The sequence below is a fragment of the Mesoplodon mirus genome, assembly GCF_964341445.2.
Source record: "Mesoplodon mirus genome assembly, chromosome: 9".
Lineage (NCBI taxonomy): Eukaryota > Metazoa > Chordata > Mammalia > Artiodactyla > Ziphiidae > Mesoplodon > Mesoplodon mirus.
Window position 1 is genome coordinate 68,709,717 of NC_138985.1, and position 14,549 is coordinate 68,724,265.

Sequence of the window (14,549 nt, forward strand, 5' to 3'; positions counted from 1 at the left end):
GTGTGTGGAAACCTTTCCTCCTTCACAGCTCCCTCCCACTGGTGCAGGTCCTGTCCCTATTCTTTTGTCCCTGTTTATTCTTTTTTCTTTTGCCCTACCCAGGTATGTGGGGAGTTTCTTGCCTTTTGGGAGGTCTGAGGTCTTCTGCCAGCGTTCAGTAGGTGTTCTGTAGGAGTTGTTCCACGTGTAGATGTATTTCTGATGTATCTGTGGGGAGGAAGGTGATCTCCACGTTTTACTCTTCGGCCATCTTCCCCTAGATCTTGGAGTATAGTTGATTTACAATGTTGTGTTAGTTTCAGGTGTACAGCAAAGTGAATCAGTTACACATATACATATATCCACTCTTTTTTAGATTCTTTTCCCATATAGGTCATTACACAGTATTGAGGAGAGTTCCCTGTGCTATACAGTAGGTCCTTATTAGTTATTTTATATACAGTAGTGTGTATATGTCAATCCCAATCTCCCAATTTATCCCTCCCCCCCTTTCCCCTGGTAACCATGTTTATTTTCTACATCTGTGACTCTATTTCTGTTTTGTAAATAAGTTCATTTGTAACCTTTTTTTTAGATTCCACATATAATTGATATCATACGATATTTGTCTTTGACTTACTTCACTCATTATGACAGTCTCTAGGTCCATCCATGTTGCTGCAAATGGCATTATTTCATTCTTTTTTATGGCTGAGTAATATTCTGTTGTGCATATGTACCACATCTTCTTTCTCCACTCCTCTGTCAATGAACATTTAGGTTGCTTCCAGGTCTTGGCTATTATAAATAGTTCTGCAATGAACATTGGGGTGCATGTTATCTTTTCAGTTTATGGTTTTCTCCAGATATATGCCCAGGAGTGGGACTGCTGAATCATATGGTAGTTCTATATTTAGTTTTTAAGGAACTTCCATACTGTTCTCCACAGTGGCTGTACAAATTTACATTCCCACCAACAGTGTAGGAGGGTTCCCTTTTCTCCACATCCTCTCCAGCATTTATTGTTTGTAGATGTTTTGATGATGGCCATTCTGACCAGTGTGAGGTGATACCTCGCTGCAGTTTTGATTTGCATTTCCCTAATGATTAGTGATGAAATGATGATTTTCAATTCCAACAATAATTACTGCTCCAGACCTCATCCTGTGGGAACTAGAAATAATGTCCAACTGCTTTTCCATTTGACCACATTCCAGCGATTTCCCAGTCCCATGATGATGGCTTGACCTTTCTCCTCAGGCACTAGCCCTGCCAGCAGACAGGGAATCTGCCCTCAGCTTCCTGGTTTGCCAGCATACAGACCAGTAGACAGCGACAAGAAGGCAAAAAAGACATCCATACAAGCCTAGACTAAATCTGTATGCACTATGGGCCACCTAATAATCTACTGGCCCTTCAAACCAATATTCCCTCAATGAGAGTTCCACATTTATTTAGTAAGAAGGACTGATTTTATAATTTTAAAAAGTGTGTCTATACCAGATTGACTTAGTAGTTCACTTCTACTGGCTGAAGGCAATGTCAATAATCTAAAACTTCTTTTTTAGTCAGAAAATTACCTTTTAAAAAATACTTCTCTATAATTCCAATTCTCAATTTTCTTTTGCAAATTCCCAAACCAGAGAAGTTCATAATCAGTATACAAATCCACCCTCGAGTCTGTATAATGCCTCTGTGTATATGTCTGTCTTGCAGGGTGACTCTGAATGAAAAGGACAATTTCATGAATGCTGAAAATCTGGGGATCGTATTTGGGCCCACCCTGATGAGGCCCCCTGAGGACAGTACCCTCACCACCCTCCATGACATGCGGTACCAAAAGCTGATTGTGCAGATTTTAATAGAAAACGAAGATGTTTTGTTTTAATCCGCCAGGGAAGTGAGCTGAATGGCCCCAGCCCCATCTAAGTTGATAAGGCTAAAGAAATAAAAACATCTTTTACACTTGATTTGTTTTCCAAACAAGTGGTGGAATTTCCTGGACCACAGAGGATCGCCATGTCGGCTACTGTGTCTCATAGACACCGGCCCCCTCCACAGGAGAACAGCAAGGATGAGGGTGAGAAAAAGCCCTCGCCTGGGTCTTTGCTGTGCCTCGTATGTCTGTTTTGCTGAAAGAGTGATTAATAAATCTTTCTTTAACTTATTAAAAAACAACGTAGACCTTTAAACTTCAGTCTTATCAGTAATAAAAGGGAACTTAATTCATAGAGGTACTTGATACAGTTATACATTTTCCACTTACAAAAAGAAGACAATTCTATATGTTAAATGTTAAATGAAACTTATATTGTAAAATGTATTTTTATTTTAGCTGCAAGAATGTTACTTTATTTTAGCAAATAGAACTCAATGCAGTGCATTGATTATTACCACCCTGTACCTTGTCCTGCCTTCTTGCTGTGATCCCTGAAAAGTTTACCATGAATGCAGTATTATCTTGACATACCTCTGTCCTTATCAGTGCTTCGCAATGAAATTTCACCTCCCGCCTCTGTCCCTGCTTTTGATAGTTTTTGCTGTTAAGCACTGGCATTTTGTTGTCGTACAGTGTATGTTTATAGCAATTGTAGGATGGTCTGAAACATCCACAAATTTTCTTTTCATAAAAATTTTGTGAAATCCCAAATTATGTTCTGGAATTGGTCAGTCTTTCCATATCATGTGTGTACATCACAGAACATGCAGAACGTGGTCATTTTACATCAAATGATTTGGAAACACTGGTTATATCTGGACCATGTAAAAAGTTAGCACTTCTTTCTTTTCAGGCAAGCATTCTGAATTCATCTGTTAATGTCAAGTTGCATTTTCGCCACATTTCTGTATTTATGAAAAGTGAATCTGCAGAGTCCTTGTTGATTTTTTTCATTTTTGTTTTATAAACAAGCTTGTTTTTTAAAGTAAGAATGAATGTTTGGTTTTTACAAATATGTGTTCCTCCTTAATCAAAGTAACTCTGATGGATAATAATTTGATTTGATGACTATAGTTCTATCTTATTGGTTATATTTATCTTAGCATGAGCTTTCCACACCAAGATTTCTATATTTTGTAACATAGGTAAAATATTTAAAACGTCAAAAACTGTCAATCTAAATTTTTTTTCTTAACCCCAACTACAAAGTCTTTTCCTCTGATTATCTGAGATGATTCATGTCATTACTTACCAGTCTTGTTTCGGAGTGACCAGAAGAGAATTACTGTGTGATAAGCGAGCTAAAAGGGGAGAGGGCAGTGCGGTTGTCATCCTAGAGAGTCCCGAGGGCTATGTGGATGGACTCCGGTCAGAATGGTTCTGCTTGGTCCCTGCTAGTATCGTTCCTCCCAACTGTACAGATTTGTCTGTTGTAGCTTATGTACTTCTTGATACTGTCAAAAAATTATCTGGAAATGGTTTTATTTTGTGAAGTGAACAATACTTTGTAATTTATGATAGTGTAAATGGAAAGAAAAGCATTAAATGTATTAAATTCTTCTGTCTGTCATTTTGGAAGACGTGAAGGAAATTGATGCTGGGGGAAAGGGGGCCAGAATATCCAAAACACTGCTCCCTGATGGATTGTGGGCAATAAAGTGTCTACCATCACCAAGACACGATGAGAAAACAAACACCCCACGGAGCCCACACCTCCTGGCCCCTCTCCCTCCTCCAGCTTCCTCCTGAGGAGCCTGCCTGCAATTAAGATTCCAATACTCCAGCTTGGCTTTCTATCAAGACCCATTGTGTTTATGTCCTTCATTGAGCGATGTGGTGTTTAGAGCAGATCACCCTAGGCAACTTGCAGGAGGGCAGAAAAAGAGTTTGGGAGCCAGAAAGACTTGACTTTGAATAGCAGATCTGCCTCTTAACAGCTGCATATGACCTTGGGAATGAGTTCACTTATCTGAAAAACTGGGTTTGGAAATATTCTGATTGGGACACCTTAGATGAAATGATGATCTAAAGTAATTAGTCCTAGTTACTTCTTATTATCATCATTATTTTAAGAATGATGACTTAGGAGGGGAAAGGAAGACACATGAGAGAAAAGGATTTGTCCCGGGTTAAATCCAAGTCCGAGTAATAGTAAGGGGTATTATTATAACAGGGCTCTATAATGTGTAATGAGGTTCACTTGAGTCCTTTTCGTGAATGTGATTATAACACCTGATCCCCTCTACCTGCCTTTAGTCTGAAGCCTGCTCTGATACCCATGCCTATCTTCCCCACCATCTGGCAGCCTGACGTGGCTTCTCTTACCTGGCTTGAAATTCCTGCCATTGGAATAACTCTAGTAGTTAGACCTGAAAGGAGGCAGCGTTGTTTCCAGAACCCACTATTAAATTGCCCACAGGTGGGTTGTGGGAGACGGGATGGGGCAGTGTGGGTGGGGGAAGACCTTTTTCTCTCTCCCATAACATAAATGGGCACCTGGTCTCCAAGCTCAGAAGGAGCCTGGTGCAGAATTTCAAGGACAGCAGCCTGGAAGGGACGAAGGAGGGGAGATACGGGGAGTTGAGGAAAGTCACATACCACTACAGGTGTGTTGCCTGGGCCATCCTGCCTCCAGCTGAAAACCCAACTCGGGTAGCTTACAAATTCCCAAGATCTATCAATCCCCAAATTTACAGTCCATCTTTTGATTTTTAAAAATGTAATGTTCATTAATTTTCAACCAACATTTATCAAGCACTTATTAATGGGCCAGACACTGTGAAATACTGGCAAGGAAAAGGTTTATCTCACTGGAAGAATTAAATAATAAGTTTAGTTTGGCTGGAGAGCAAAAGCTGGTCATGCTAAGGATTTTGGACTCTAACATAAAAGGCGCTGGTGCTACAAATTTTTTTAAAATAAACTTAATTTTGGAGTAGTTTTATATTTACAGAAAAGTTGCAAAGATACTACAGAGAGTTCCTGTGCACTCCTCACCCACTTTGCCCTAATGTTAACATCTTATATAACCACAGTACATTTATTTAAACCAAGAAACCAACATTAGTACATTACTATTAACTGAACTCCAGGCTGTATTCGGATTTTATGAGTCTTCCGCTAATGCCCTTTTTCTGTTCCAGGATACAATCTAGGACACCACATTGCCTTTAGCATTAATGGGTTTTAAGAAACAAATGACACAATCTTGTTTACCTTTTTTAAAGATCACTTACTTGACTGTGGATCCATCAGAGAATATGCAGGCAGATGGGGGTAGTGAAGGTAGATGCAGGGAGTCACTTCGATGTTCACTGTTGTCATTGTAAGTCTAAGGTGATGTAGCCTGGATCAGGTGGTAGCAAGGCAGAGATAAATAGACAGAACTGAGTTATATTTAGGAGGCAGAGTTGAAAACGTTTGGTTATAGATTGGATTAGAGAATCAAGGACGACTCCCGCACTGCTTAATTTGACAACTGGAAAATATTTCTTGAAATGAACACAAAGAGAGCCAGAGGTTCTTGAGGAGGGGTGGAAAAAGTAAGGAGGAGGATGAGTTCCATGTTGGACATGATGAAATAGAGATACCTGTGAAATTTCCAGGAAGAGATATTTCATGAGCAATTGCACTAACAGACCCAAGCTGGAGGTTGTAATTTAGAAGTGACACCAGAGGTAATAATTGGAACCAAGGTAATAACTGAATAAGAGTGCCCAGGGACCCAGAACAGAGAAATACAGGAAAGGCCTGATTCAAAGTTCTCTAGAGCACCAACATTCAGGAGAGGGGATGGGAAGGAGGAGGGGCAAATGAAGTCCATTTTGATAAAATATAGAGGGTCTCATGAGTGTGGTTCAGAAAGATTCTCCTTGTCTTCAGGTTCGTTTCACAATGTCCTAGTCCATTTCGTTGTTCCACTTCGATGTATTTTGCTACATGTGAGGCACCATGTTAGACCCTGTGCTTTGGAGGGGTTTGCTTCATTGGATGCTTTGTAAATGCAAATAAGCCAGGGTCATTTTTTTCCTGAGTTAAAAAGATATTATCATACTCAAGGACCTCCTTCACTGCCTTCTACTGCCATTTGTACATACTTCTAATCCATCGGTTATCACAAAGTATTGCAATTGTGTGTCCATCTGTCTCCCACTGAAGTACAGGCTCTGTGGGATCAAGAATGGTGGACACCACATGCTGGTCAGGCACACTCCTACTCATCCTGCAAGTCTCAACTCGAAATCTCCTCTCTGCTGAGACTTTCCCTGGCTTCCCCAGGCAGAGTACATAGGTGACAGCCGTAAACACATGAAAGCATGGAAAGTTCAGAGAACTCTCCAGAGTTGGGTTTAACCAGCACATGAAATATGAGGGAAGAGGAGGGAGAATGAGATTAAACAAGCAGGTCTGCACCAGGGAATAAGGAACCTTGTGTACCAAGTATGAGTCAAACTTAGAAAGATTGGTCTGGTGACACATGGAGGATAGGCCAGAGGATGTAAGATTAGGAAGACAGAAGCTAATCAAGAAGATGTTATAGGCAATGACAAACTGAACTTGACTCCCAACAGGAGGGATGGAGAAGAGTCATGATAAGAGAGATATTTAGGGGGTTGTCAAGACTTACTGATTTGATGCCAAGATTGAACAGATGAAGTCACAAAATGACACCCTCATTTCTGGTTTTTACAATTAAATGACTATTTACGAAGATAAGAGAATACAGGAAGGAAAGGGGGTTCAGCAGGGAGAAGTCATGGGTTCAGTTTGCAGGATGCATATGGTGCTAATGGTTCACCCATGTGAAAATGTCTAGCAAATGGCTGAACACATGGTTTTGGAGCTCAAGAAAGAAGGATGAGATCAGACTGTATAGTCAGCTGAAATAAAGAAGACCAATAATAATCCCCGGGTAAACAATAAAGTCTAAGGAACAGGCAAAGTTAGAGAATTTTGAAAGGAAGGTCAGAAATGGCCAGAGGAGGAAGCAGAGAGTCAGGAGTGTAAGAAGAAAGCAGAGAAAGATAGAACTTCAAGGATGGAGAAGCCACCAGGGTCAAATGCTGCTACAGATGATAAGGTGGGGCTTCCCTGCTGGCGCATTGGTTAAGAATCTGCCCGCCAGTGCAGGGGACATAGGTTCGAGCCCTGGTCTGGGAAGATCCCACATACTATGGAGCAACTAAGCCCATGCACCACAGCTACAGAGCCTGCACTCTAGAGCCTGCAAGCCACAACTACTGAGCCCACGTGCCACAGCTACTGAAGCCCATACACCTAGAGCCTGTGCTCCACGAGAGAAGCCACCGCAATGAGAAGCCTGTGCATTGCAACACAGAGTAGCCCCTGCTCACTACAACTAGAGAAAGCCCGCTCACAGCAACGAAGACCCAGCACAGCCAAAAATAAAAAATAATAATAATAAAAAATTTTAATAAACTGACTTATAGTTTGTTGGACTTACAAATTGAAAAAAAAAAAAGATGATAAGGTGATGAGTCCCCTTTGGATATAGCAACCAAGGAGTCCCTGTAACTTAACGGGAGCTTTTAAGTGAGGACAGTGTGGTGCACGGCACATTGCTAAACCGTTACAGTGAATGGGGTTAAAGAAAGAAGATAAAACCTGTATTTTTAAAGAAAAACCCATAAAGCTCTCCTTTCATAGGCTTATAAACCTCATATGTATGATAAATCATCCACGGGAGCAAATTTTTCATTGCTGCCAAAAATTTATAACCTTAACATACTTTATTGAAAAACAGTGTACTTCAAAATGTTCTTAAAGAGTTAAGCAAGTATTACTGGAATAGATTTTTGATCACTCAAATTACCTGATTTTTTCTACATCCTAATTTACACAATGGGTATAATCTTGGTTTGTTCTAGCTCCCTAATCTGAAAATGGGCATAATAACAGAGTACCTGATCTCCCCTTCTTGTCAGAGTGCTTCTACGCAAGGATCCATTGAGATCCTGAACATAAAAGCTAAAAGCTCAGTATAAGCTGCATAGTAATGTACAAATATTGATTATTGTACGCAGGACCATCCTTAGGTAGGGCAAACCCAGGTTAGTCCATTAATTGGCAGGTTTGGAGGATGTGGAGGCATGGGACTGGAGCAGGGCATTACTATCAGGGGCAACGTAGGGCTGCAAGAATCAGAAGCTCAGGCCAAACAGCCCACCAAGGAGAGATGCTCAGACTCCAAAGTCTAAGCAGAAAAGACGTGTGACAAGGCAAAACTAGACCTCTTTAGGCCAGGAATTCAGGAATTGAGTGCCATGGATCAAGTGAGGAATAAGCTGAGTGTGTGTGTGTGTGTGTGTGTGTGTGTGTGTGTGAGAGAGAGAGAGAGAGAGAGAGAGAGAGAGAGAGAGAGATGGGTTCTTTTCCACAGGGGTCACATGCTAAAACCCATCAGGTTTTATGGGCGAGCAGGTTCTTGACTCTTGGAATGGTCAACATGATCACCTTGGAACAATCAGGAACAGTCACAAAATCCCAAATCCATGGCAAGGTCAATATAATACCAACAGCCCATACAGACCGCTGCTTGAGCATGGATTACTGACTTCTAATAGTAAGGAGATGGTCATTAACCTTTAAGAAGCACTAGATTCATCCATTAGGAAAGTATCTGTTGCACATAATATGAAAGTATGATGCAAGGGGCTTCAACAATAGGGACATTAATTATCTCAACAAGAAATCCAAATGTAGGGCGTCTCCAAGATTGGTGCTGTCGTTCTTTCTATTCCATCATGCTCGGTTTGTTGGCATTTCCCTCAGGCTTTGACAAACATCGTATAAGAAGGTGGCTTCAAGGAGAAGCAGGATGATGTCTTTCTCATCCTGCATGTCCCATTTAATAGCTAAGAAATCCTTCCCTCGACATATATCCCCTCACAACACCTTGGCCAGAATTGCATAGCATGTTTATTTCTAAACCAGTCACTAGCAAGGGGAATGAGACTCCCATGATTACTTTAGGTCAGTGTGGCACGAAAGTATAGTCCCTTGGCCAGCAACACCATGGCCTGGGATTTGTTAAAAATGCAATTTCTCAGGCCTGAATCATTGACTAGGGCTGGGGCCTCACTATCTGTTTTTTGTCCCAGTTTACTCTTCTTTTTATTTATGCATCATTCAAAAAAATATTTATTTTGTGCCTACTTTGTGCTAGACACTATCAACACAATCATTATTAACATATCAGAGACAGTTTCTGCCCTCGTGGAGCTTACAACCGAAAGAAAGAGACACCCACACATACCTCATCACAAATTCTTCATGATAAGCTGAGGTAAGCTACAAAGGAAAAGTACAGGGGTTTTCAAAGATCACAGGAATTTTAGAAGAACTTGATATAGCCTGAAGGGTCTGGAAGAGTTTCCACAGGAAGAATGGTTCCCAGTGGGGGGCTAAAATTTTCTGTCGTAAATCCTATGAAACCAGGTTATTAGAGAATCCTGGCTAAAATAGTCTAAGCAAAGGTAGCAGCATGGACAAAGCCCCTGAGAAGGGAGGAGACATAACCAATTTGAAAAAAATGTAAGCAGCTCACTGTAGCTGAGGCACAGAGGTAGTGGAAAGAGGAAGGCAAGGGCCAGACCACAAAGGCCTTCCAAAGCAGCAGACTTTTCCCAACTGGTAAGGCCTACTTTCAACACCCATGGGCTAGAACAGTCACATGGCAGTCAAAGCCTAAAGAATTAACAACTGCATAATGACACAATACACCATAAATCAGAAAAAAAAATGGATGTAAATAAACTTACCCTGAATAAGGAATGCACTTTCAAGCTGTTCTAAAACTTTTAAGCATACAGTATTATGCCATGTACTTCAAACTGAGATAGGCTGGGCCCTGGGACCTGGGCCCCTTTGCTGCAGCACTTGTACCTGGACACACGTTTCATGGAGCAAGAGAATACAAAAAAACTATAAGGGACTAAAAATAACTGTGTGCATATGCAGTTGGGGCACATGATGGACAAGACACAAAAAGACCCCCCAAAAAAAGTCCGTTCTAGGGACGGGCAGGACATATTTAAAGTGATGAAGGAGAAAAACCTGCAACCAAGATTACCCAGCAAGGATCTCATTCAGATTTGATGGAGAAATTAAAACATTTACAGACAAGCAAAAGCTGAGAGAGGTCAGCACCACCAAACCAGCTTTACAACAAATGCTAAAGGAACTTCTCTAGGCAAGAAACACAAGAGAAGGAAAAGACCTACAATAACGAACCCAAAGCAATTAAGAACATGGGAATAGGAACATACATATCGATAATTACCTCAAATGTAAATGGACTAAATGCTCCCACCAAAAGACACAGATAGGCTGAATGGATAGAAAAACAAGACCCATATATATGCTGTCTACAAGAGACCCACTTCACACCTAGAGACACATACAGACTGAAAGTAAGGGGATGGAAAAAGATATTCCATGCAAATGGAAACGAAAAGAAAGCTGGAGTAGCAATTCTCATATCAGACAAAATAGACTTTAAAATAGAGACTATTAGAAGAGACAAAGAAGGAAACTACATAATGATCAAGGGATCGATCCAGGAAGAAGATATAACAATTGTAAATATGCACCCAACATAGGAGCACCTCAATACATAAGGCAAATACTAACAGCCATAAAAGGGGAAATCGACAGTAACACACTCATACTAGGGGACTTCAACACCCCACTTTCATCAATGGGCACATCATCCAAAATGAAAATAAATAAGGAAACACAAGCTGTAAAAGATACATTAAACAATATAGACTTAATTGATATTTATAGGATATTCCTTCCCAAAACAACAGAATACAAATTTTTCTCAAATGCTCATGGAACATTCTCCAAGATAGATCATATCTTGGGTCACAAACCAAGCCTTGGTAAATTTAAGAAAATTGAAATTGTATCAAGTATCTTTTCCAACCACAATGCTATGAGACTAGATAACGACTATAGAAAAAGATCTGTAAAAAATACAAACACATGGAGGCTAAACAATACACTACTTAATATCTAAGTGATAACTGAAGAAATCAAAGAGGAAATTAAAAAATACCTAGAAACAAATGACAATGGAGACACGACGACCCAAAACCTATGGGATGCAGCAAAAGCAGTTCTAAGAGGGAAGTTTACAGCAATACAATCCCACCTTAAGAAACAGGAAACATCTTGAATAAACAACCTGACCTTTCACCTAAAGCAATTAGAGAAAGAAGAACAAAAAAACCCCAAAGTTAGCAGAAGGAAAGAAATCATAAATATCAGATCAGAAATAAATGAAAATGAAATGAAGGAAAACGATAGCAAAGATCAATAAAACTAAAAGCTGGTTCTTTGAGAAGATAAACAAAATTGATAAACCATTAGCCAGACTCATCAAGAAAAAAAGGGAGAAGACTCAAATCAATAGAATTAGAAATGAAAAAGGAGAAGTAAAACTGACACTGCAGAAATACAAAAGATCATGAGAGATTACTACAAGCAACTACATGCCAATAAAATGGACAACCTGGAAGAAACGGACAAATTCTTAGAAATGCACACCGTGCCAAGACTGAATCAGGAAGAAATAGAAAATATGAACAGACCAATCACAAGCACTGAAATTGAAACTGTGATTAAAAATCTTCCAACAAACAAAAGGCCAGGACCAGATGGCTTCACAGGCGAATTCTATCCAACATTTAGAGAAGAGCTAACACCTATCCTTCTCAAACTCTTCCAAAATATAGCAGAGGGAGGAACACTCCCAAACTCATTCTATGAGGCCACCATCACCCTGATACCAAAACCAGATAAGGATGTCACAAAGAAAGAAAACTACAAGCCAATATCACTGATGAACATAGATGCAAAAATCCTCAACAAAATACTAGCACACAGAATCCAACAGCACATTAAAAGGATCATACACCATGATCAAGTGGGGTTTATTTCAGGAATGCAAGGATTCTTCAATATACGCAAATCAATCAACGTGATACACCATATTAACAAATTGAAGGAGAAAAACCATATGATCATCTCAATAGATGCAGAGAAAGCTTTCGACAAAATTCAACACCCATTTATGATAAAAACCCTACAGAAAGTAGGCATAGAGGGAACTTTCCTCAATATAATAAAGGCCATATATGACAAACCCATAGCCAACATCGTCCTCAATGGTGAATACCTGAAAGCATTTCCACTAAGATCAGGAACAAGACAAGGCTGCCCACTCTCACCACTCTTATTCAACATAGTTTTGGAAGTTTTAACCACAGCAATCAGAGAAGAAAAGGAAATAAAAGGAATCCAAATCGGAAAAGAAGAAGTAAAGCTGTCACTGTTTGCAGATGACATGATACTATACATAGAGAATCCTAAAGATGCTACCAGAAAACTACTAGAGCTAAGCAATGAATTTCATAAAGTAGCAGGATACAAAATTAATGCACAGAAATCTCTGGCATTCCTGTACACTAATGATGAAAAATCTGAAAGTGAAATCAAGAAAACACTCCCATTTACCATTGCAACAAAAAGAATAAAATATCTAGGAATAAACCTACCTAAGGAGACAAAACACCTCTATGCAGAAAATTATGACACTGATGAAAGGAATTAAAGATAACATAAATAGATGGAGAGATATACCATGTTCCTGGGTTGGAAGAATCAATATTGCGAAAATGACTCTACTACCCAAAGCAATCTACAGATTCAATGCAATCCCTATCAAACTACCACTGGCATTTTTCCCAGAACTAGAACAAAAAATTTCAAAATTTGTATGGAAAAACAAGACTCCGAATAGCCAAAGCAATCTTGAGAATGAAAAATGGAGCTGGAGGAATCAGGCTCCCTGACTTCAGACTATACTACAAAGCTACAGTGATCAAGACAGTGTGGTACTGGCACAAAAACAGAAAGATAGATCAATGGAACAGGATAGAAAGCCCAGAGATAAACCCACGCACATATGGTCACCTTATCTTTGATAAAGGAGGCAGGAATGTACAGTGGAGAAAGGACAACCTCTTCAATAAGTGGTGCTGGGAAAACTGGACAGGGACATGTAAAAGTATGAGATTAGATCACTCCCTAACACCATACACAAAAATAAGCTCAAAATGGATTAAAGACCTAAATGTAAGGCCAGACACTATCAAACTCTTAGAGGAAAACATAGGCAGAACACTCTATGACATAAATCACAGCAAGATCCTTTTTGACCCACCTCCTAGAGAAATGGAAATAAAGACAAAAGTAAACACATGGGACCTAATGAAACTTCAAAGCTTTTGCACAGCAAAGGAAACCATAAACAAGACCAAAAGACAACCCTCAGAATGGGAGAAAATATTTGCAAATGAAGCAACTGACAAAGGATTGATCTCCAAAATTTACAAGCAGCTCATGCAGCTCAATAACAGAGGAACAAACAACCCAATCCAAAAATGGGCATAAGACCTAACTAGACATTTCTCCAAAGAAGATATACAGACTGCCAACAAACACATGAAAGAATGCTCAACATCATTAATCATTAGATAAATGCAAATCAAAACTACAAATGAGAGGGGCTTCCCTGGTGGCGCAGTGGTTGGGGGTCCGCCTGCCGATGCAGGGGACACAGGTTTGTGTCCCGGTCCGGGAAGATCCCACATGCCGCGGAGCGGCTGGGCCCGTGAGCCATGGCTGCTGAGCCTGCGCGTCCGGAGCCTGTGCTCCGCAACGGGAGAGGCCACACAGTGAGAGGCCCCGCGTACCGAAAAAAAAAAAAAAATAACTACAATGAGATATCATCTCACACCAGTCAGAATGGCCATCATCAAAAAATCTAGATACAATAAATGCTGGAGAGGGTGTGGAAAATAGGGAACACTGTTGCACTGCTGGTGGGAATGTAAACTGATACAGCCACTATGGAGAACAGTATGGAGGTTCCTTAAAAAACCACAAATGGAACTACCATGTGACCTAGCAATCCCACTACTGGGCATATACCCTGAGAAAACCATAATTCAAAAAGAGTCATGTACCAAAATGTTCATTGCAGCTCTATTTACAATAGCCCGGGGATGGAAACAACCTAAGTGTCCATCATCGGATGAATGGATAAAGAAGATGTGGCACATATATACAATGGAATATTACTCGCCATAAAACGCAATGAAATTGAGCTATTTGTAGTGAGGTGGATAGACCTAGAGTCTGACATACAGAGTGAAGTAAGTCAGAAAGACAAATACCATATGCTAACACAAATATATGGAATTTAAGAATAAAAAAATGTCACGAAGAACCTAGGGTAAGAGACGAATAAAGACACAGACCTACTAGAGAATGGACTTGAGGATATGGGGAGGGGGAAGGGTAAGCTGTGACAAAGCGAGAGAGAGGCATGGACATATATACACTACCAAACGTAAGGTAGATAGTAGTGGGAAGCAGCCGCATAGCACAGGGAGATCAGCTCGGTGCTTTGTGACCGCCTGGAGGGGTGGCATGGGGAGGGTGAGAGGGAGGGAGACGCGGGAGGGAAGACATATGGGAGCATGTGTACGTGTGTAACTGATTCACTTTGTTATAGGGCAGAGGCTAACACACCATTGTA

The 14,549-nt window shown here is 40.3% G+C and overlaps 1 protein-coding gene across 1 annotated transcript in view; it reads left to right on the top strand.

The window, feature by feature from the left end:
• CHN2 (chimerin 2) overlaps positions 1-3,488 on the top strand; it is a 339,445-nt gene extending 335,957 nt beyond the window's left edge. Inside the window, exon 13 of the mRNA XM_082633033.1 lies at positions 1,696-3,488. Coding sequence (XP_082489159.1) covers positions 1,696-1,867 — 172 coding nt within the window. The 3' untranslated portion in view covers positions 1,868-3,488. The remainder of the gene's footprint in view (positions 1-1,695) is intronic.
• The last annotated feature ends 11,061 nt before the right edge of the window (positions 3,489-14,549 follow it).